Raw genomic sequence first — 23,955 nt, forward strand, 5'->3', positions numbered from 1 at the left:
AAAACAGGAGGTTGACCCATCTGGTCTTTGGTGCCTCTGAGTTGTTTTCCTGTACTCTCCCTGAAGCCTGAACTAAGGTCTTAGTTCATCCATCTATCCATCCACCCATCCACTCAATGACCCATCCATCCATTCATCCATCCATCCATCCATCCATCCATCCATCCATCCATCCATCCATCATCTACTTCTTTATTCTTGAAGTAGTCACTGAACATCTGTAATGCACCAGGCTCTGAAGATATTGAGATGAGCAAAACCACATAATGTCTGCCTTCAAGGAGCCTGCAACTTAATAGAGAAGATCCAATCTAAACAGGTGCCCGTATTGTAAGAGTATAACTATAACTAGAGGCTTGTACGAAGTATGAGGGGACACAGTAGAAGGATTTACTAAAAACTATTCGTGGCTCAAGGAAAACTAAAAGAATGGGTGATAATGATATTGCAGGTGAAGTTGGCATTTGCCAGGTAGGGAAGGGGACATATAGGAACAGGCTGTGGACAAGGCCAAGGCTCAGAGAATATACATGAACACAACGGAAAGATGGATCTATTGTGTCAGGCTGGAATGCAAGAGTGGGCAATGTGTGTGTCAGGGTCGGGGAGGATGTGTGGAGTGAGTGAGGCAGGGAGAAAAGTGTGAAGAGCCCAAAATTGACTGAAGAGGTAAGTTTCAGTCCAATTGTGAGCACTCTGGAAGTCCATTCCTTGGAGTATTTTCATGGCTTGACCTCTCAGACAGAGCCCTAACTATGCTGAAGCATGGGCCAGGCATTGGTGGAATATAGTATGTGCTTGTCCAAAGTCTTTTTTTAAAGATTTTATTATTTTATTTATTCATGACAGACAGAGAGAGACAGAGAGGCAGAGACCCAGGCAGAGGGAGAAGCAGGCTCCATGCAGGGAGCCTGATGTGGGACTCGATCCCCGGTCTCCAGAATCACACCCCAGGCTGAAGGTGGTGCCAAACCGCTGGGCCATCGGGGGGCTGCCCTGTCCAAAGTCTTCTGACCTGACACAGGTGTTCCATGGAACCCAAATTGGGAAATGCTCAAGGATCCTTGGAGGACATCTCCAACGACCTGAAGAGAGGATTCCTTTGTGCCTGGAGACTTAAGCCATATTCTGTTACAGAAGGTTTTTTTAAATTTAATAATTTATAAATAATGTCCTTTTATCTGTGAACTGTAAGGCTTTTAGAACTGGCAAACACCTTGGGGATCATCTTGTCAAGTCTAGAGAGCCAGAGAGGAGATATCACTGAGTTGATCAGAGGCAGAGATAGCTTAGAATTCAAGTCTATGGACTTGAAGACCACAAATATTTAAGGTACTTTTTTTAAAGAATTTATTTACTTGTTTGTTTATTTATTTATTTATTTTAGAGAGAGAGATAATGCAAGCTGGAGGAGGGGCAGAGGGAGAGGGAGAGAGAGAATCTCAAGCAGACTCTGCACTTGAGCGCAAGGCTTGACCAGGGCCTTGATCTCATAACCCCAAGATTATGACCTGAGCCAAAATCAAGAGTTGGAGGCTTAGCTGAATGAGCCACTCAGGCGCCCCTAAGGGACTTTCAATATAAAAATAATATAACAGGGCATTCTAAATAAGCATACAAATAGTTTTGTCAAAGAAGAGAGATCATTGGAGCAGTAGTCTGTGATAAAAGCATTCTAGCTAAATAACTAGATTTAATCTCGACCTGCCTGGCATCCAAGCAGAGATTGATGTGATGGTTGATATGTTTTCTCTTTACCTGATGGAAGAAATAAAGTATATCAATTTCTATCAGAAGCACATGTAGAGTCTTCAGTAATTCACCTCATAAACACGTAGACCCTATTAAAGGGTCTAGAAATTCAGCCTTCAAGGAGTTCAGCGCCAAGTTGAAAATAAACAATGAAAATCCAATATGGTAGGTGTTACCTAAGTGAGAAGCAGAAAGCATGAGGGAGTGTGAAGGGGAGGTACAGACTCCTGGATAGGCGAGGGGGCTTTCCAGAGGGTAGTGACCAGCAACTGCATGGTGTCCTAAGAGAAAGGGAGTTGGGTGAGCAAACAAAGGCTTCCAGTTGGGAAGGATATTCCAAGCAGAGGGAGATCACGGTGAGTGCAGGGAGACAGGAAAAAGGCTGGCACTGTGGGGAATTGCAAATGCTTCAAGTACTCCTGTGACATTCAGGCTGCTGTTTAAAGAGATGCCAACAAAAGGAACCAGTGGAACAAATGTTCACCCCTGTTACTAATACTCCCTCACTCACCATCTCCTTGTCAGAGATAAGAACACCTTCATTTTCACCTTTTTCCATTTAAAAAGCAAATTGATACCTTACTGGATTTCTGTCATTTGGAGTTTAGAGAGAATGAAGGGTCAGAGACAGGTTTAGGGTGGGAGGGGGGGGGGACGACATGGACCTGTGGGTAAGTGGGTAAGAGAGGGGGAACCTACCAAGAGTGTCCAAAGCAAGAATTATAGAAGCCTGGAAGACATATGCACCGAGGCCCGCATTTGCTTGAGATGTTTCCACTGACCCAGGGAGTTCTGGAAACCATGGAGGAGGGAGTATTATTGTCAGCCAATGATTAACCCCTTATAGGTTAATGTCTGGCTTGTCCAGATGTTTTTCTATGCACATGGTTAATGAAAAGGGGATGGGCCATATTATGTGGCATAAAGACATTTTAATGGAGGGAGGAAAAAAGGAGGTGGCGTGTGGGAGGAAGGAGGCAGTTAAATGGATCAGAGCAGGCATTGTGGCAATGATAGAGATTAGGGGAAGATGCCCTAGACACACGGGGTGAGAGCATGACTCCGTGTGTGTGTGTGTGTGTGTGTGTGTGTATAAATGCATTTACCACCTTGCCTGACTCAACCTTGGTAAATGGTCAGGGGTGAATTTCTGGGGAACAGACATGCATTTTATGGCCCATACAATGCTCCCCTGTTGATTATTCCATTTGCCTCATATGATCCCCCTGATGACCCCAGAAGGTGAAGAAGAAGAAACATCATGTTGAACCACTAAGTGACTTGCTCACAGGGCTCCCCCTGGGTACAGCGTGATGAGAACCCCAGTCTCTGTCTCTTAAATCTGAGCCCCTTTTCTACCACACCCCCATATGTGCCCAGTAAAGTCCTGTCCTTTCTGTGCCCCGTTTTCACAGATGCCAAGTGGGGGTCCTCTCGGAACTCCACCATGGGTGCCTCCCTCTAGTTCCCAGGTGCTATTCAGACCAGCGAGAAGGCCCTGGCTTCCTGGCTCTTCTGCACTGCAGATGCGCTCTGCAGTGCATGGAGATTCTGAACATATCTCATTCTCAAGTAAACAATGCTGGACTTTTCAGGTTACTTAATGATTTGAAATGATTAAAGAGCTAACTGCTGGGAGAGATTTGGAAGCATTCTTCTCAGGTGCTGATAAAATATAAGCATATTTTTAGAATAATCTTAGATCTTACACTAAAGATGATTATTGTATATGCAAATTACCTTCTTCAGAGGCTTGCAAACAGCAGTGTAGACAAATGCTTTGGATCCTCTTTCATAAGAGAGGGGACAGGCCTGGGAGAGCCAAACAACAATGGGATTAGGGACAGAGGGCCCCCAAACACCTGTTTCCCAGCCACCTGCCTCCCCACCTTGCCTTCCATGAGCCAAATGAAAATGCTGGTGTCTGAGGGAAGACTCTGCTGTGCTTTTGCTTCTCCTCTGCCATTCCTGCTTGCTATTGTCCTCTCTTCTAGCTCAACCTCTCTGTAAGGTGGTTTCACCCCCTTTAGAAGCCTACCAGACATTGTAAAACACCGCTCCCCTTTCTCTGATTCCTAACGTGGGTTTTGATTAAACAAAAACAATGAGAAAATCCAGACACCACTGGGTCCTTGGATGAGGTCAGACAAAAGTGTCTTTCACCTTTCCCGTACATCCTTTGCCCCTGTCCCCCCCCCCCCCCCCCCCACGTGCCGGCTCAGGGCCTGGAACTTAACTCTGTGTGGTCCTGCTGGGTGCTCGTCTGAGGCCAGCGGGCAGCAGGCGCTGGGTGGGGGGCGGTTGTCCCATTGCGTGCTGTGGGGCGGGAACACCGGCGCCTACAGCTTGGAGCAGCTGGCTCTGAGGAATTATTGCAAGTCTGCACAACTTAAAAATCTGCAGTTTGGGGGCGGGAGGGGGAGCGCGGGGGTGGGTCCCCGAGCGTCCCATTTCTGCTCCGGGCGGTTCACTGAGTTCCTGCTCACTGCGGAGGGGCCGGCCAGGCCTTCCGGACCCCACGGCGCCCTAGCTGACGCCCCGGGTTCGTTCCTCAGCCTCGGGCTGCGGGCATCTCCCTCTGACCTCCTCTTCCATCCTCGGGAGGGAGACCCGACTCGTCGCCTTCCGCTCGCTGCGTGCGCCTCGGTAGGTAAGTCGAGGAACGGAGCGCGTGAAGCAGTCTCGCTGCACAGTGCACGAGCCTTCGGGCAGCGGGGCTGGCGGGTAACAGGCGGGAGCGCGGCTGGTTCCTCCTTCGCACTTTGTTTTAAAACAAGTTGGGGCCTCGGTACTTCCTAGGGGGATCCCGGCAAATGTGCAGAGCGTCGCTAGGGCCGCGACTTTTCGGAGCCGCCGGGGACCGCGGAGGAGCTGGTGGGTGTCCGGCGGCGGCGCGGGCTGCAGCCCGGGGGGCGCGCAGGGGGGCGCGGGGGGCCCCGCAGGGGGGGGCGCAGGGGGGCGCGGGGGGCCCCGCAGGGGGGAGCGCAGGGGGGCGCGCTCCTGCTCGCAGCGGGTCGGGGCTCGCGGCTGCGGGACTGGGGCGCTCGGGGCGCTCGGGGCGGGGGCGGGGGTCTGTCCTCCGGTGCGTCCGCCGGAGGCGCGGCGCGGGCCCCGCAACCTGCCAGCGCCGGCGGCGGGGCGCCTGGCCCCGGGCCCGGGGAGCGCAGGCGGAGGGCCGAGGCGCGGCGGCTGGCGGAGCGGGACCAATGGGGCGGCGGCCGAGCAGCCCGCCCCGCCCGGCCCCGCCCCTCCCCGCCCCTCCCCGCCCGCCGCTGCCCCGCGCTGCGCTCCCGCCGGGCGGGACGGGCCGACGGACCCGGGCGGGCCACCGGCTGTCCTCGCCGCCGCCGTGGCGGGCGCGGGGCCGCGCGGCGAGGCCGGATCCCTGCGGCGCGGGCGGCCGGGCGGGCGGGCGGCGTCGCCGAGCGGAGCGAGCCCGCGGCGCCGGGATCCCGCAGGTACCTGCCCGCGTCCCCTCCTCCGCGCGCACTCGGGCGACTTCTCCGTGCGACCCCGCAACTTTCGCCGCGTCTTGCCGCCCCTGCAGCCCCGCGGCCCCGGTCGCGGCCCCGGTCACAGCCCGCGGGGACTGTGCGCTGTGCGGGGCGCCTGCCCGGCGGCGCCCCCCGTCCTCCGGGTGCCCGGAGCCCGCCGTCGCTGGAGTCCTACAGATCCGCCTGTTGCGCGAGCGGCGGGCGGCGGGACGGCGGCTGGGCCCCTCGGGAGGCCTCGGGGGGGGGCGTCTGGGCCCCGCTGTTGCGCGTGGGGTGGGCAGCGGCGGGGTGCAGGGCCGCCTGCAGGCGGGAGAGCGGGCGAGCGGGGAGAGGCGGCACTCCGCCGGGGGCATCCCTGGGGCGTTTCCTGCGCCGCGAAGCCTTTCCTTCTCTTCCTCGAGAGGAGGCGCTTTCCTGGCGAATGTAAGTGCTTCCCGGGCCGCCTGCTCCGCCTTCTTGCCGGTCATCCCCCCTCCCCTTTGCCCTGCAGCGGTGCCAGGCGCCCCGCGACAGTCGCAGAGCGGAGCGCACGCGGGCCCGGTGCTGGTGCGGCGCTGCCCACGGACTGCCGGGCGCTCGGGTGGGAGCGGCGCGGGGCTTGCAGGGCCGCCGTGCAGCCGCGCCGGCTCCGCGCGTCTGCATCCGCGGTGGTGGAGGCGGGGGTGGGGGCGGAGGTCGGGGACTTCCCTCCCCGCGCCCCTCGGGGTGCCTGCCGGACCTCCCGAGGTGAAGCGGCTGGCGGGCGAGCCAGACCTTCCTGCAGGGGCCGCGGCGAGCCGGGCCGGGCGCCTTTCGCATTGCAGGGCTCGGTCGCCCCCCCATCCCTCCTGCGCTCTGTCTTTCCCCGTCTCTTTTGGGAAAGGAGCACCGTTTGCGTCCTTGGTTGTCACCCACCTCTCGGCTAGGGAGACTGAGCCGGTGGTGTAACTCGGGCGGCCCCGCGGCAGGGGTGGAGGACAGCAAAGAACCACCTCCTCCCGCCCGAATAACCCGGGGGCTCGGGTTTGATGCCCGAGCGCGAGCGGGTGGAGCGGGGTCGTGCGTGGTCTTCACACACAGCGGACTTGCGGCTCGTCCCGCTCTTGGACCTTTCACTTCATCCTACCCTCCGAAGAGTGGGGCAGGTGAGGAAAGCCAGATCAGAAACCTTCCCCTCCCTTTTCCATGCATTTGTTTAAGTGATTTGCATAACCATTTGCTTAGAACTGTATACATCCCCCCCCCACCCCCACCCCGCCCCTTAGACTCCTTGCAAATACCTGCCCAGGTAAACAGGAAGCTAGCATTTTCCTGAGCACCTGCCCCACGGAGTTCAGGCTGGACGAGGGTGGAGTTGATTTTGTGGTTGAACTTGGTGTAATAGTTAGGTTACATTCCTCACCTGGGTTGCAAACTCCGTGGGGACGTGGATCCAGGCAGTTTGCATTTGCCACCCGTTCCTCTGGGGCTGGGCCCTGGGCTCTGCTCCGGGGAATACACAGTACAAAATGCAGTTTCTGCTCCCCGTCTAGTCCTGTCCTTCTTTTTCATTTTTCTTTTTTCCACCAGATTCCTTCTGTTCTAATATTAAATTTATCTTTTCACAACTAGGGATTGTCAGTATTGGGATAGGGAGACGGTGATACGGAAGTGCTTTAGAACTCTGAATCCACAGCATGTCGTGAATATTCTAAGGAGATTTGTGGGTTGTGTTTTAATTCAGTCTTGTGTCTGAGCCATTTTTTTTTTACCTGGAAAATCAGCCTGAATAAGCCCATTCATCAATGCGGCAAAGCCAAGCATTTGCTGCGCAAGTATATGTAACCAAATAGGGAGTGGAAGCCGTCTTTGCTCTGTTTAGAAATACTAAAATATTAAAAATCCAATGCTCAGATACTGGGTTTTGCTAGCAAAGCACCAGCTAAAGATTTTTCCTTTTCCCTTATTATCATCATTATTATTATTTTTTTCTTAAAGAAAGACAGGGAAGAGTGGGACTCCGGACACTTCCTCTGTCTTAAGTGAATCTCACCTTTCACTGTAGTTCTTCATGGACTCTGTGTCCCTCTCTTCTACCCAAGTGAGCTCTCAGTCTGCCCTGTGTCTGGCATTTGGGGTTGGAATGTGTACAGCTTCTAGAGAGCAGGCACTACTAATGTTTTTAATAGACAACATTTATTGGCTGCATACCATATGCCAGCTACTCTGCTCGGCACTTTTCCAAGCATTATCTCATTTAATCTACAAAACCACCCCATGAGGGAGTGAGGTTTTCCTTCATCACAGTGTTTCTGGCGGAGCTAGCAGTAGATGGAACCCTTCTAGGTATATTCTGAGTCCCATGGGAGAACAAAAAGGGCAAGGCCGGACTTGGGGTCCCATTGGCAGGCAAGGGTGGCTGTGCAGGGTAGTTGGAGGGATAGTAGAAGTAGGTGTCTTTACTGTCCCCGCTTATCAGGTTTCAGCTTATCTGGACTCTCTGGAGTGCCACTTGTGTGAAATACCCACAAGGAGCTGGGTTCCAGCCCTCACTGCAATCTCTTTATGGCTCCTTGACTTAAGTCACTTTGCTTCTCTGAATCGCAGTCTGTTCAGCTACAAGGATTTACATGGTTCATATTTTTGTTACCCTATACTAGGCACTATGCTAAAAGCTCTGTATTGACTCAGTTCAACCTGAAGACAACCTTTGGAGGTGGGATCTATTACTACCCTATTTTATTTTTAAAAAATTTATTTATTCTTATTGAAGTATAGTTGACATACAATATTCTATTAGTTTCAGATATACAACATAGTGATTTGACAATTCCATACATTACACAGTGCTCACCATGGTAAGTGTGGCCATTATTACCCTATTTTAGATGAGAAAAAAGAGAAAAACCGGGTGACTTGTGCAAAATCAGGCAGGTAGGACTATGTGAAGCCAGAATTCTATCCCTGGCAGTCTGGCTGCAGACCCATTGTGGGATTCTGCTGACCTTGTTTACCCTTACAGCCCCAACACTGTGCCCTATGCTCAGGAGGACTCAGGCTGGGTTTGTTGAAAAGCAAGTAGTAGAAGTGGCTTGCCATTACCAAGTGACTTTTTGGCCGCTATCTCATCTTTAGAAGGAACCTTGAAAATTGCACTGGAAAAGTATTCTTTATGCTTTTGCCGAAAATGTTTTCTTTCCAATATAATTGGGGAAAAGGGAGAAAGATCATAAAGATTATTGTCTAGATAAACAGTATGGCTATTTCCAGAAAAAGTGCTTATTATCAATGAGAAACCCAGGAAGGTCATGGAACACTTTGTACTCTGAGTCAAATCCGTCAAAAATGCCAACAAGTAACCAACCTACAAGAATTTATTATGTGGGTGCCATGTGCTCAGTACTGCAGGCACCACCGGCAGGCAGATTGTAAGGCGTGTGTTCTCTGAGCCTGAATATACAGTGGACCTGGAGGCTCGAGATTAACAAGCACTAGACAGGTCAATACAAGATGCTAAATATTTGAGTCCTGATAAAAGTCACAAACTGTCACATTTGTACAGCCTACTATAGTCTGCGGAAACTTTCACAGGTAACCTCATTTCACTCCTAGTAACAGTGCCATAGGCCATGGGCAGGGTGGTGGTTGGAAGCCCATGTTGCAAAGGAATAAGGAAATAGGGCAGAGTGAGCCACTTGACTTTAGCCATGGCAAGCGGTCTTCTGACTCCAAAGACATCATCATCTGTCTGTCTCACAAGGAAGGGGTGGATGTGGAGGGTCCTCGGAGCTGGCAGTTTGAATTTCATCCTGAAGCTGGCTCTCAGTCACTGCTCTTGGCTAGTCAGGAGGAGCAGGGGAGGAGAAAGTATTTGTCGCTCTTGTTTCATTTTTGCATTTAGGAGTCTGGTATGTGAAACGTGGAGAGAAATTTCAATTATGGTGAATTCAGTAACACTGTTTAGAACATGCAGTCAAATGTAGAACCTGATTTAGAAGAAGCTCCATCCGTGTCCTCCTTTATCATTTTTCTTTCCTCTTTATCATTTTGTGGGCAAGGGGCTCTTGCTCTCTTTGGAATCCTGCAGAGCCTGGCACCATGATTTGCTTGGAGTAGACACCCTTTAAAATTATCCGTAATTGCCCAAGTGTTGAATGATAAAGGTCTAACATCTGCTTTTAGCTAATAATGTTATAGATAAGCAGTTAATGTTGACAGCAGCTGGCTTCAGTGTGCTTGTTGAGGTCCCTCTTGAATGCAAGCCTCCTGCTCATCATCCTGAGCAGATCAGCTGAGCTCAACTAAGCAGCTAGCAGATGCTTACCAATGTTGACTTAATGAGTAACTTATGTGGTCATATATATAAATGTATATTTATATATATATAAATCTCCTATACATATACAAATATGTACAAGCATTCATTCTATAAGGACTGGAGTACTTACCCGGGGGTACATACTGTTAGGTGCTGGGGTACTGTGGTGAAGGAAACGGGCACAGAGTAGTAGGTGGTGGATGAGGAGACAGACATTAAACAAAGAAATGCAAACATTAGATAGTGCCAGGTGCTCTAAAGAACTTCCTGGGGGCAGAGGAACAAGGGTGGGGAGGGCACTCATTTAGGTGCAGGAGATGGGAAGATCTGAGGAAGGCCCTTTTCAATCTGAGGGAGGCACAGGAGTTTATCAAGTGAAAAGTGGGAGGAAGAGAATCCCAGGCTGTGGATGGAGTGTGAGAATTTGAAGGCAAGGATGCACACTGAGCCTCGGAGGGACTTCCAGAGAGCTGGGTGGGGCTGGAGGTGGGGGTCATGGCTGGGAGGAGGCTGGCAAGGAGGGAAAGGGCAGATCATGCTGCACACTTCTCCCCCCTTATCTATCTATCTATCTATCTATCTATCTATCTATCTATCTATTTATGAGACACACACACAGAGAGGCAGAGACATAGGCAGAGGGAGAAGCAGGCTCTGCACCGGGGAGCCTGATGCAGAACTCGATCCCAGGACCTTGGGATCGCAAGCTGAGCCGAAGGCAAACACTCAACCACCAAGCCGCCCACGTGCCCCCTTGCTGTACCCTTTATGTCAGCTTAGAGACCTTTGGGTGTATCCTGGGGGCTGCAGGAAGGATCTCTTGGATTTGTAGGAGGGGAGTGTCAGGAGCCAATTTACATTTCTGCAAGATAGTCCATGAAGACAGTGAAGAATAGATCGGAGAGGCTCAGGCATGGCAGTTGGGAGCCTCCTCAACTGGAACTTTGGAGAGTTGGGACCAGATTGGACTGAGTGGGAATGAATAGGAGCTGAGAAAGTAGAGGCCACAATTATACAGGTTGGCTCTGGAAGGGATCAGAGAGGCAGAGTGGGCGCCAGACAGGGGGTGTGGATATGCCCATCTATGTGCAAGCAGTCCTGGCTGAGGTTAGGGAGCTGAGTCCAGCTCCTCATTGAGTCAACACATCCACATCTCTGTGCTTGGGGTAATATCTAGCACTTCTAGAAGATAAGACATTTGAATCCTAGCTCTGGTTTTGTCTCTAATTGCTGGAGAAATTTGAGCTTATCTCTTAATCATCTTTGTTTTTGTTCTTATTTTCCTCACAGCCTGTTGATTTTATCATTGAAAAAAGTAGGTAATCTGTCTATGAATATTTTTCTTCAATAGTGTCATTCATATGTGTTAATTTGGATCATTTTTATAAATTGAATTAGGAGAACTATGAGTGGGTATGTGGAACATTTGTGGTGAGTTTCTAAGCATTTGCTCTTTGATGATTACCAATAAGCTGCTTTTGAATTGCCTTAAATGGAGAGACAGCAGCAGCGATAAGCCTGGTGGTGAGGAGATGCTGAGCTCCGCTGAGTTCTGTGGGGGTGAGGCCTGGTGGAGAGCTCTAGGCATGGCTAAGTGTCCTAGTGGAATCCTTCCTTACTGACTCTTCCTCATCACATAAGACTATTCCTCTTTATCCATGGATATCTCATAAAAGAATGCAAGAGAGGTACCTCTGGTCTGTCATTTGGGGACACACGTTTGGGAGAATGTGACAGCCTAAAGATCCATAATGAATATGACACATAGCCTAATGGGGCCTTGGAAAAGTGATCCCTTTGTAGCTGTGTGGAATGAGGACGTAGGTAGGACCATGAACTGGCAGTTACTCCAAAGATCAGTTTTCAGACTTCCTCCTCACAAATAATTATTGTGGTGAGATAAAAGAATGACAGCAGACTAAAATTTGGGGCTTGAAGATGCCCACATTTTTTTAAACTCTCATTCTTTTACAGACTGGGTGTGATTTTCTTAAACTCTGACATGCCACGGTGAACCTCAAAGCATTTCCTAGGGTTTACTTAAGGTAAATAATTTCTTTGGCCAGAGTGGTAGGTGAACTTGGCAGCCAGACTGTGGTTGGTTGGTTTGGATTGAGAGGAGGTGCCTGGGTTCTGGCAAAAAGTGAGGTCAGCACTCTTATCTTTGAGGTCAATAAATCATACCTTCTGGGCAGGGTTTTCTTGTGGGTTTTTAAGATCTCAGTTTTCTAAGAGTGGAACCTTCATGAGGCTGCTTACATCAAACCTCCTCCTCCCCTCCTCTTCTTGGTGATAAGACATCATCTGGCCATGATTTAGCTCCAATGATGTTTCAGGGTTGAACCTTTTTCTCCTCCAGGCTAAAGGTATAAATGAAAAGTGTCATTGTCCTTTTGTCAGTGTCCTTTTGTCTATCCATCCATCTATCTTCTTTTTAAAAATTATTTATTTATTTTAGAGAGATAGAGAGAGAGAGAGGGAGAGAATGAACAGAGGAAGGGACAGAAGGAGAGAATCTCAAGCAGAGTCCCTGCTGAGCGTGGAGACAAGCTTGGGGCTCCATCTCAAGACCCTGAGATCATGACCTGAGCTGGAATTGAGCGTTGGACACTCAACCGTCTGAGCCACCCAGGTGCTCATCTTTGTCAAAGAGTAGAAAGGTATCGGTATCCTTATCTTTTATGATCTCCTTAAACCACAAATGCACAGGGTAAGCTCTCTGGATATGCAAAACTAGGAATCTCATGAAAGTTCATATGATGCCTGAGAACTTCACCTTTTATGTAGTTTCTTCAGACTTCCTGACCTAATTAGAAAGCAGAGGACAGTGTGGTTACATCTTTGTGGTGATGTGTACTGAGTTCTCTCCCAGCCACCCCCCTCCCCCCCACGACTTAAAATGCGGACACTGCAGTGCATTTTGCCTTCTCATCTAGTGTCCTTTACGTGAGGAGGCTTTGAAGCAAAGAGTACAAGATACAGTTGTGTAATGTGGCCCTAAACTCTAATGGGTTTGCTTTTAGCTGTTTTTGACCAGTCACTCCTGTCATCCACATCATTTAAAAGCACCCAAGCAAGCCCTGTTTTTTCAGATGCTTTTTTTAAAAAAAATTTTTTTTGCAATCCCTGTTTTACAACCCTTCATTCCTAAGTCAGTGTCAGCAACTCAGAAATAAATCCTACTTTAACGTTATTAGGCACTGGGGTTAGGTTTCAGAATGCTCGCAAATGCAGAGGTAAGTCAGAAGGAGTAGGAAGCCAGATGGTTCTTAGTGGAACGCCACGATTGTGTGGTGTAGAAGAGAGGTGCAGTTCCTTCTGCTGAAAGCAGGGCTCTACTCCACACACCATGCACACAGATGCACACCCTACAGGGGAAAGAGTGCTCGCTGCTGGGGTTTGCTCCGTGGATTGCACAGAAGTAGACAAACCATAGAAGTACCAATTAGAAAGGGAGTTTCTGTTTGACAAGATGCAAACAGAAGGTAGAAGGATGGTACTGATGGTTGCATATTAGGAAAGAATTTAACACCACTGGACTGTACCCTTAAGATAGATAAGATGGTAAATCTTATGTCACGTGTATTTTTATCACAATTAATAAGTTGGAAAAGAGAAATTGAGATTCCTTTGTTTTGGTCTCAGATTCTTTACATGCTTAGGGATTATTGAGAACCCCCTGAAAGCTCCTGTTAATGTGGGTTTTATCTATCCATATTTTTTTTGGATACCATTAGTTTATTATAAAAGAGACAGAAATTATGTACATGATGAAAGATTTCATAACTTCAATTGTGAAAGGGCAGCTTCAGGTGATACCATTACAATAATAATGTATTTCAGTCTACATACTTTCTGAGAATGTCGCAATCTCTAAATAAGAAGTAATCCTTGTCATTTAGAACTACTTTGGTACCTTCATATTCTGGGAGAAGAATTTTATTTCCAACTTTCATGCTAACTGGTTGAATCTCTCCACACTTTCCTTTAGAGCCTAAACCAATAGCTACTACTGTTGCTTGTAATATTTTTCCTTGAGATTTTTCTAGAAGCATAATGTCTCCTTTGGTTACAGTTTTGGCTATACTCCTTTCAACTAAAACTTGGTCAAAGAGGGGAAGGGGGTGCCTGGGTGGCTCAGTTGGTTAAGTATCTGCCTTTGGCTCCGGTCATGTTGCCAGGGTTCTGGGATCAAGCCCTATGGTGGGCTCTTTGTTTAGGGAGGAGCCTGCTTTTCCCTCTCTGCACCCCTCAACCCTGCCATGTTCTCTCTCTCTCTCTCTCAAATAAATGGATAAAATCTTAAAAAAAAGAGGGGAAGAAACTTTCTAAATGCCTGTCCTGCTATGACTCTGGCTGCTACAGTGTATACTCTCATCTATCAATTATATATTAGAAATTAAAATTAGTTACATTTTAGGGTGCCTGGCTGGCTCACTTGGGTAGATCATGCAACTCTTGATCTTGGGGTTGTAAATTGTAATATTCACCATGTTGGGTGTAAAGATTACTTAAAAAAATCTTAAAATAGGCAAATTTTGAAGCATTACTAATTCATTTAAAATAACAATAACCAGGCAGCCCAGGTGGCTCAGCCGTGTAGTGCTGCCATCAGCCTGGGGCCTGATCCTGGAGCCCTGGGATGGTGTCCCAGGTCGGGCTCCCTGCATGGAACCTGCTTCTCCCTCTGCTTGTGTCTCTGCCTCTCTCTGCACCCCCCCCCCACAGTGTGTCTCTCATGAATAAATAAATAAAATCTTAAAAAATAACAATAACCTCATTACATGTTAACATAAATGGCATATTTTTATGAAATATATCTTTTTTCAAAACAAGAACAATGCAAGAGTGGCATTGGTTTACATTTTTACAAATGTATTTATCCTCTGGTTTATGGAAAGCAGTGGGATTCTTGGACTTGCTTCTTTGTTTAGTCTATAATCCCACAAGTCATATACTTGCTGGAAAACTCTATGGGACACTTGTGAGAGAATGAATGAAAGTAAACAGGAAAATCACATCTTAGTTGATTATGAAAGCAGCTTTGATCTTATAGACTCTTTAAAGGGTCTTAGGAATCCCAGGGTTCTCCTGACCACATTTTGAGAACTACTGATATAGAATAAATCTGCAGCCAAATTAATTTTTTGTTATGTTCTACAGTTTTTAGCTCTTCTCATCAGATGTTATCCAAACTTGAACTTTAGCAATTCAATGTGTTGCTTATCTGTGATTCAAATGCAAGACCTAGGTGGCTCCTGAAAATAAAGTAAAAGTACCATAATTCTTTCCCGGAGTTTGTATAACAAACAACAAAAAAACTCTCTTTGCACCATTCCATTGTTAACTGTTTTGGAAGCTACCAGATTAGTCTAGGATTTTGATTAAATCCCAAATTCAAAGGATTTTGAATTTCCTTTGCTAACCTGACTTGAGTACGAAGCTCAAGACATGGAAAATTTTGAGTGTGAAAATCAGGTAAAGAAAGCCACGCTTTCCTCCAGGATACGCAAAGTTTCCTTTTTTTTCAAGTGTGCATTCCTGTTTACTGAGGAGTCTGTCCTGAGGTAGTGCCCAGAGCTATCTCCTGGGTCTTGGCCTTGAGTTGCCCTCTCAGGAGGATACCTCGCTCTTCAGAGAACCTCCCTGTCTTCCCTCCAGCTCTGTCCCCCCTCCTCCCTCCTTGTGTGGAAAACTTGGAAACCCTGTGAGGAGGATGCACTTAGGAAATGAATTGGAAAAAAGAGAGATGTGAGATTTAATGTTAATAAGTCAAATTGAAAGCTTTATGGATCACATTGTCTGGGGAATCTCATTATTTTATAATTTTTTTTTCATGTTGATGAAGTATGCGGTTAGTCACAGCAGATAGTTCTGCGGAAAGTGTTAAGGAAAAAAAATCCTCCCAGGGTGGCTTCTAGGAGCTGGATGTGGATGTTTGTGAAGCATAAAAACATTTTTTCTACCTCTCAAATAATGGATTAGATGCTGTGTGAATGATCATATTTATTTGATTATATCTTTTAAATTCTAAATGAAACTTTTTTTTTTCACCCCATGAAATAGCCACTGTGGCAACTTGCTAGAGCAGTAGACACTTGGCTCCCTGAGTTCCTTCTGAACATACTGAGGATTTATGGTTTGGCAAAAGCACTCTGTTACTTCAAGTAGCAATAAGCACTTTTCTACAATTCTTTGGAAATGTCATAATGTGTCGGACGCTCCCACTGGGTACAGAGAAGCAATAGCTCAGCAAGGCATCCTCATCCCAGTGTCTTGGAGGCCTCAGGAAGGCCTATATGATGTAAAGGCAACTCCCAAGCAGCCTCCTTTACTCCATTTTGAGCAGGAAAATCCTTGTCTTTTATCCTTAAGTAGATCATTCATTTAGTGATACGTGCACTCAAATCTCCCACTTGTCCGCTGTGTATCAGACACTGAAAACTACTGTGTCTTGGTGAGGTTGCTAAGAAATTGGGACTGGCGGTGCCTGGATGGGCTCAGTTGGTTGAGTGTCAGACTCTTGATTTCAACTCTGGTCATGATCTCTGGGTCATGAGATGGAGCCCTGTGTCGGGATCATGCTGGATGTGGAGCCTCCTGAAGACTCCCTCTCTCCCTCTTCCTCTGCCCCTCTTCCCCTGAAGAAAAAAAAGGAGAAGAAGAAAAGAAATTGGGTTCTGGAAGCATCAAGAGGAAGTGACTATTTTTTTCCTATTTAGCATCTGGGGTGTGTGTGTGTGTGTATGCACATGTGCTCACGTGTGGTACATCAAAGGGAAGTGTCCTGAAAGAGGTGATATCTGAGCAGATTTCTTGTAGACAAAGGGATTAACTGGAAAAGAAGGGAACAGAAGGAAGAGCGTCAAGGAGATTTGGGGAGGAGAGTACATTGTGAGGTTGAAGATGGTGAATAATTTGTTGGGACTGAGGCAGAAGGGTTTGAAGTAGACTGGTGCATCAGAGGCCAGAGGGGCAGACAGGATGTTCTTGCTTGACATCTGAGGAGGAGTCTGGACTCTCTCCTCAGGATGCTGGGAGCTTTTAAAGGTGTATGCAGGGCAATGACACATCCTGACTTGGAGTTCAGAAAAGTCTCTCTGGCCTGTGGAGAGGAAAGGGAATTAGAAGTGGGGCAAGACCATGCCATTGACTTGTCTACTAGTGCAATTCAGGGGTATAAAAAGGGGTCTCTGTCACCCAGTCATTAACTTGGTCTGTTTCTTGATACCCGAAATTTCTCAGGCTTCTACATTCTCTATGTGTTATATTTTAAGTTCAAGAATGGAGAACTCGCTGGGAAAGGTGAATGGTGTTTTTGGCCACATGTTGCTTTGCTATTCCTGAAACCCCTTAATTACCTTTGGATAATTATCCCTCCCCATTTGAATGTTATCTTGATGGGACAGCAAACACTAAGGATGTCCCCATGGGTTCCTTCTGCCAGCTGCTTCTGGTCCCTGCCCTGGTAAGAGCCATTGGTGGGCAGGTGGTGTAGGCTCAGCCTATCACATGCTCTGTCCATTGAGTGACTCAAGGTTGGAAGAGGCCTGGAGTTGCTTCCTTGCCCAGACCTCTGCTGTGAGTAGTTTCTCTTTGACCCTGAGAGCTGCAAGTTGCCTTCTGACAAAAATTGTATTTGTTTAGTTAGCCGACACCAGCATCTCTTGCTTGTATCCCAAGAACCCCCCAAGATGTGGGAATATCCAAAGGCCTTATCTCACAGCAGAGTGTAAAGACTAATCTTGTAGCCCTTTCCACTGGTTTTCAAAGGTGTGTGTGTGTGTGTGTGTGTGTATGTGTGTGTGGTGGGGGGTGGTGGTGAATGCAAGGATGTCATTTGCTAAAATGGAGCAAAGAATGGACTGAAAGGGACACAGTTCACTAAGGCCCTGCAGATGAGCTTGGCTGGCTCCCCTTGTGTTGCTGCCTGTGGTACCTCTGAGGTGTGTCTACCTGGTGGGGTCAACGCATACTTCTGTAGCACTTGTATTGTGTGCTGGGCACTGTTCTAAATGTGGCCTACATGGTAGCTCATTGCATTCTCACAACAATCTGAGATAAGTACTATCATTTTATTTTAAATTATATATTTGTTCTATCTATACCATATGTATCTTCCTCCCTCCCTCCCTCCCTCCCTATCTACCTATCTTTCTATCGACAGATGAGAAAACATCTGAGAGATTTTAATAATTTACCCAAGTCATACAACTAGAAGGTAGCAGAACTGAGATTTGAATCCTGGCCGGCCAGGTAAGAATCTGCTCTTATCCAAGAATTTGAACCTTGGCTCCACCACTTACTGTGAGAAAGCTATTTAATGTCTCTGGCCTCAGTTGCTTGATCTGCCGAGTGGAGATAGTAATAGCATCTGCCTTAAGGTAGATAAAATAAGGTATTTAAAGCAGTGCCTGGTACAAAGTAAGCACTAGAGGAGGCTTGCTAGAGATTATTTTGTAATGGATGCTATAAAGAAGGCTGAGTGTACATCTTTCTAGAGGTAAGCATAGAAATAATTGTGACTCTTCTATTGGTCACTTGTATCTACAAGGCCTTTCTAGATATTTTGAAGCTCTTCATGGCAAGAGCATAAGTTGATGACAATTCATATGTATCATCCCACACTCATTTAGGGAGCTAGGACAGAAGTAAAAGTTGTTTTAAGGACACGAGCCTAGTGTGTAAAAACAGACAGCAAAGCAGCACCATGAAGAGCAGAATGTGAGCAGCTTCCCCAACATAAGCCTCATCCAGAAAGCTGAGCTTGGGCTCTGAGCTTGCTGTTTCCCCTGCGTGCTAAGCCATTCTGAACCTCATAAAAACCTGCCTCTCTGGGTTGATCTGTGAATTAACAAAGTTCATCCAGCCATTCATTATTTTTTGCTGGGCATTAAGGATATAAAGATTAAGAAAACGTAGGCCCTGCCTTTGTGGGGCTCACAGTGCAGTGGTGGAGGCTTCCAGGAAATTGTTCTACTGCATTTCAGCAGGTTAAATACTTGGTAAAGGCAGGCAATGGTGGATGGGGATGGGGGCCTGGATTTGGGGTAGGGAGAGGTCTGGGGTCAGGGCTTGGTTCTAGAGACTGTGATAGAGAATATGAATGTCAAAAGGCATTCTGGGCAGACGAATGAGAAGTTGAGGATACTTTGGGGGAATTTCAGGTAATTCCTCATCATTCTAGAGTTTGAGTTGTGTTGTGGAATGTAAGGATAATGGATAAGGAATCATAATAATGATAGTTAACATTTGATTGAGCATTTGCTATGGACTAAGCACACAGGGCTTATCTTATTTTTAATCTTCATGACTGCTCTATGTAATCTGTGACATTTAGTATTCATGTTTTATAAATGAAAAAAATCATTCTGACTTGTGTGAAGTGGTATCTCATTGTGGTTTTGATTTGTATTTCCCTGATCCCAGGTGATGTGGAGCATTTTTCATTTGTCTGTTGGCCATTTGTATGACTTCTTTGTTCATATCTTCTGCCCATTTCTTGATTGAATTATTTGTTCTTTGAGTATTGAGTTTGATAAGTTCTTTATAGATTTTGGATACTAGCCTTTTATCTGATAAGAAATTTGCAAATATTTTTTACCATTCCATAGGTTGCCTTTTAATTTTGTTGACTATTTTCTTTGTTGTGCAGAAGCTTTTTATCTTAATGAAGTCCCAACCCAGCAATTCTACTAAGTATTTACCTCAAAGATACAAATGTAGTGATCTGTACAGGGCACCTGCACCCAAATGCTCATAGCAGCAATGTCCACAATAGCCAAACTGTGGAAAGAGCCCAGATGTCCATTGAAAAAATATATCTATATATGTCCCACATCTTTATAAATGGATAAAGAAGATTCTATATATATACACACACACACACATATACATATATATATATAAAATGGAATACTACTCAGCCATCAAAAGGATAGATTCTTACCATTTACATCGATGTGGATGGAACTGGAGGGTATTATGCTGAATGAAGTAAGTCAATGAGAGAAAGACAGTTATCATATGGTTTCATGCATATGTGGAATATAGGAAATAGCACAGAGGATCATGGAGAAGGGAGGGAAAACTGAATGGGAAGTCAATAGAGAGGGAGAGAAAACATGAAAGACTCTTAACTGTAGGAAACAAACTAATGGTTGCTGGAGGGAAAATGGGTAGGGGGATGGGGTAACTGGGCATTAAGGAGGGCATGTGATGTGATGAGCACTGGGTGTTATACAAAACTGATAAATTGTTGAATACTATGTCTAAGACTAATGATGTACTATATATTGGCTAATTGAATTTAAATAAAATAAATCACTAAAAAGTTTATAATGAAAACAAACAAAAACCCCCAAGGCTCAGAGAACTCAACTAATTGACCAAGGTCACACAGCTAGTGGGTGGTGAAGCTGGGTTTCAGACTCAAGCAGTCTGGGTCCAGAGTTCATTCGGAAGGGCAGGGGAGGTAGCTGTCAGGGGACTTGAAGCTTGCACATTTTAGAAGGTGCTTGAATATGGCATGGAGAATGAATCTGAAGGTAGGGGATGGGTTAGATCCAGGGCAGGGAAGACGATTAGAAGTGGATTGTAATCATGGTAAAATACAGAGTGTCTGAATTAAAGCAGAGGCAGGAAGGATAAGGAAAGGAAAGGAATTTGAGAAATGTTTGGGAATAGAGGATGAAGGGAAAGTGTGGACACATTTATTTTAAGGTCCCACTGGGACATTCAAATGGACATGTCCAGTAGGCAGTTATAGGAGTCTGAAATGGAGGGAGGCAATCCGGGCAGGATATACATATCCAGGCTCTAGAGTTCAATGAAATTCCTGGAGAGAGGAGCGGAGGGACAGGAGAAATCCATGGGGTTACATCCACACACATTTGAGGCCTGAAGATTATACCCAGGCTACAGATTTGTTTGATTTGGCTCACAGTAGTAAAATATTAAAACCAATAATTGCCAACATTTAGAAAATTGGGAAAGTTCACATAAAAATAAGATTTGTGGGTGTTCTTGAGAAGTTGGGCAATGCAACCACTTGATGTGCACAGATAAGGGACAGAAGTCCCCTTTTGGCAGGGCCGGTGCTCTTCAGCTTGTCACAGCAGCCAGATGTCCTTTTTTATTCATTTGGGGCCTCTGCATGGCCTCTGGATATTTTGTGATCCCAGATTTAAGGTATCAGAACACGAAGCAGAGTTTCACTGGAAACCAAGAGTGAGTAGTCAGACGGGTGGCATCAGTGACCCCCAGGGGTTGGGGGGTGGGCAGTGACAAATCCTTGGGCTGGTAAGTCACGCACGGATGAGAGGTGTGCTTAGTGAAAACACTTAGTGGAGTGTTAGGGCAAGAGTTGCACAAGAAGAAGGAAGGGGGAGTGTAAAAAATGATTTTAAGAAGCTGTGTTGCAAAGAGCAGTTGGGGTTGGGAGAGTTTGTTTTGTTACTTTTTAATATGTGAATGACTTGATCATTTCTATATAAGGATGTATGTGATATGAAAGAGTACTTTCTTTGTCCTCAACTCATGTTTTATAGCAATGAGGAATCCAGTCTTACTTAGGTTGTTTTTATTAAAACAGAGTGCTCCAGGGTACAGAATGGAATGAGGCTCCTTGTATGTGTATGAAGGCAGCCCTGCCAAGTTCAGATCTTCCCAATGTTAAGTGCATTTTTGCTAGTTTGAGCAACAGTGCCTTAAAACGGGCAATTGTATATTTTCACAGCAGCAGGTTAAGTTGAGCCGTGCCTGTGTGGTGACTTACTACCTGCATTTATTTACTCATGTGATTGTTTACTGTCCGTTTCTTTTACTGTTTGCCAGGTGGAATCTGTGTGATGATCTTATCAACTGGCATCACTTCTGTTTCAAGCTGGGTTAGTGGGCCTTTTACTGGATGTACATGACATACCAATTTTCCCATTTACTTTTTTGTATTTGTTGATCCAATAACATATTGTGTGTGTGTGTGTGTGTGTGAGAGAGAGAGAGAGAGAGAACTCATCTATCTTATCTTTGATGAAAATTCTTTTTATTAAGGAAGAAAATGCATCTCTCTCTGCAGTAGCTGATGACTAAACTACCTTTCTTCTCTGGTGGCCACAATTTTACAAGTAGGTTTGCCGTGATTTTTCTTTTCTCCCATGAATACGATGGGAAGGGGAGACTTTAAAATTTTGACATGGAGGGCAGCCCGGGTGGCTCAGGGGTTTAATGCCACCTTCAGCCCAGGGTGTGATCCTGGAGACTCAGGATCGAGTCCCAAATCAGGCTCCCTGCATGGAGCCTGCGTCTCCCTCTGCCTGTGTCTCTGTCTCTCTCTCTCTGTGTCTTTCATGAATAAATAAATAAAATCTTAAAAAAAAAATTCGACATGGAGTGGAAGCAGCCAGCAGCCAAGCTATATGACAAATGTTACTTAATGAATTCAATAAATAATTTTGAACCTACTGTGTGTCAGACGAGGTTGTAGGCACTTGGGATATGGTGGTGTTTAAGGCAGATAAAAATTCCTAATTTCATGGAGCTCATATCTGAGTGAGGAAATAAATAATAAATATGATAAAGAAATAAAAAGTACATGTCTGTAAGTATATTTTGGGGAGTGATAAATGCTAAGGAGAAAAAATAAAGTAGGGAGTGGGGGATATTTTGGATAAGGTAACCAGGAAGGGCCTCATTTGGAAGATATCTTTTGAGTCCAGGCCTGCAGAGAGCGAGGAAGCAAGCCATACAGTCTCCTATGGATAGAGTATTTCAGGCACAGAGATTAGCCAGTGCAAAGGCCCTGAGGCAGGAATAATTAAGAAATAGCATGGATACCACTATGCCAGACAGGAATGAAAGAAAGGAGAAGGAGATGAAATCAGATAAGTGGAATGGGAGGAGGGGAGCTTTTGCCTTGAGTAAGATGGAAGCCACTGAAAAGTTGAACATAGGAGTGACATGATGTGACTTACATTTTAATAGGATCTGTAGCTAATGGATTCTTTTTGTTTGTTTGTTTTTACATTTTTTTAAATTTAAATTCAATTTGTAACATATAGTATAACACCCAATGCTCATCCCATCAAGTGCCTTCCTCAGTGCCTGTCACCCAGTTACCCCATCCTCCCACCCACCTCCCCTTCCACAACCCTTTGTTTTACAGAGTTAGGAGTCTCTCATGGTATATCTTCCTCTCTAATTTTTCCCACTCAGTTCCCCTCCTTTCCCTTCTAGTCCCTTTCACTATTTCCTATATTCCACATATGAGTGAGACTATGCATATGATCATTGTCTTTCTCCAATTGACTTATTTCACTCAGCATAATATCCTCTAATTCCATCCATGTTGAAGCAAATGGTGGGTATTCATCCTTTCTGGTGGCTGAGTAATATTCTGTTGTATATATAGACCACGTCTTCTTTATCTGTCCATCTGTCAAAGGACATCGTGGCTTCTTCCTCAGTTTGGCTATTGTGGACATTGCTGCCATGAACATTGGGGTGCAGGTGTCCCAGCATTCCACTACGTCAGTATCTTTGGGGTAAATACCCAGTAGTGCAATAATGGGGTCTTAGGGTACCTCTATTTTTAACTTCTTAAGCAACCTTCACAGCCACTCTGGAAGTGAAGGTTCCTTAAGAAGTTAAAAATAGAGCTACCCTATGACCTAGCTAATGGATTCTTAACTTTTTTTGTGCCATGGACCCCTTTGGCAGTCTGAGGGAGCCTATGAACCACTTTTCAGAATAGCATTTTTAAATACAAATAACAAGAACCACAGAATGTAAAGGAATCCAAGTATATGGAAATATGTATATCTCAAAATATTTAAACCTACGTATGATTTAGTGATGTATTTACTTCTTTATCAGCTCCTGAAGGGTGATCTAGCAGTAAGTCTGTAACTACTATGATTTTAAAGAAACAGTGAACTTCTGTGATTATTTTCTGAGACTTAGAACAACTGTGCTATAATATAAAATTATCTGGAACTTCTAATGGACTGAAGTCAGTGGTACTGCTCTTACTGCCCTGGGGCACTGCTCGTATTTTTACGGGGAGGAATTACTGAATTTCAGTTAGAGATTAGTGCAAATCAAGATTCCCCCACCCCCACCCCCCGCATCTAAATTTAAGGACCTCCTAGTTCTCTCTACTGACCACTGCTTTCCTGCTCTGGCTGTTAGGTGGAAGTGCAAGAGAGAAGTGGGGTAAATTCATGTGATTGATGTTGCCCACGTTTCTGGCCTTGCCATTGTCTTAGGTCACTGCCATTCCTGTGGGTTGCTGTACCCAACATCAGCCTCTAGTTTTCCAGATGTTCCACAAACAGCGATAACTCTGAGACGTTTTTTTTTTTAATTTTAATTTTATTTAATTTTATTTTTATGTCTCTCTGACTGGTTCCTTGTAGCTATGTAGTTCCAGAGACC

General features: G+C 46.0%; 2 protein-coding genes and 1 long non-coding RNA gene across 8 annotated transcripts in view; 1 reads left to right on the forward strand and 2 right to left on the reverse strand.

The window, feature by feature from the left end:
• Window positions 1-863: 863 nt before the first annotated feature.
• On the reverse strand, window positions 864-4,624 carry LOC111090508. Its single transcript, XR_005372148.1, has 5 exons — window positions 3,990-4,624; window positions 3,493-3,564; window positions 2,452-2,544; window positions 1,759-1,928; window positions 864-1,115 (listed from the first exon to the last, which is right to left on the reverse strand). It is a non-coding gene; the product is annotated as an uncharacterized LOC111090508 (long non-coding RNA).
• The window catches only part of KCNS3 (potassium voltage-gated channel modifier subfamily S member 3), a 41,178-nt gene continuing 21,410 nt past the window's right edge, over window positions 4,188-23,955 (forward strand). The window contains exon 1 of one of the 6 annotated variants that reach the window (XM_038560830.1): window positions 4,188-4,402. The gene's annotated coding sequence lies outside the window, so the exon portion shown is untranslated. Of the gene's footprint in view, window positions 4,403-4,489; window positions 4,627-5,148; window positions 5,211-5,562; window positions 5,670-5,967; window positions 6,371-23,955 lie in introns of those variants that run through there. The other 5 variants (XM_038560833.1, XM_038560834.1, XM_038560831.1 and 2 more) reach the window with 5 other exon arrangements.
• Window positions 13,362-13,900, reverse strand: LOC100685171 (10 kDa heat shock protein, mitochondrial-like). The gene is made up of 2 exons (XM_038562393.1): window positions 13,848-13,900; window positions 13,362-13,650 (listed from the first exon to the last, which is right to left on the reverse strand). Exons 1-2 carry the CDS (start codon window positions 13,898-13,900, stop codon window positions 13,362-13,364), a joined length of 342 nt encoding a protein of 113 aa, XP_038418321.1.

This window comes from Canis lupus, chromosome 17 (assembly GCF_011100685.1).
Source record: "Canis lupus familiaris isolate Mischka breed German Shepherd chromosome 17, alternate assembly UU_Cfam_GSD_1.0, whole genome shotgun sequence".
In the NCBI taxonomy this organism is placed as follows: domain Eukaryota; kingdom Metazoa; phylum Chordata; class Mammalia; order Carnivora; family Canidae; genus Canis; species Canis lupus.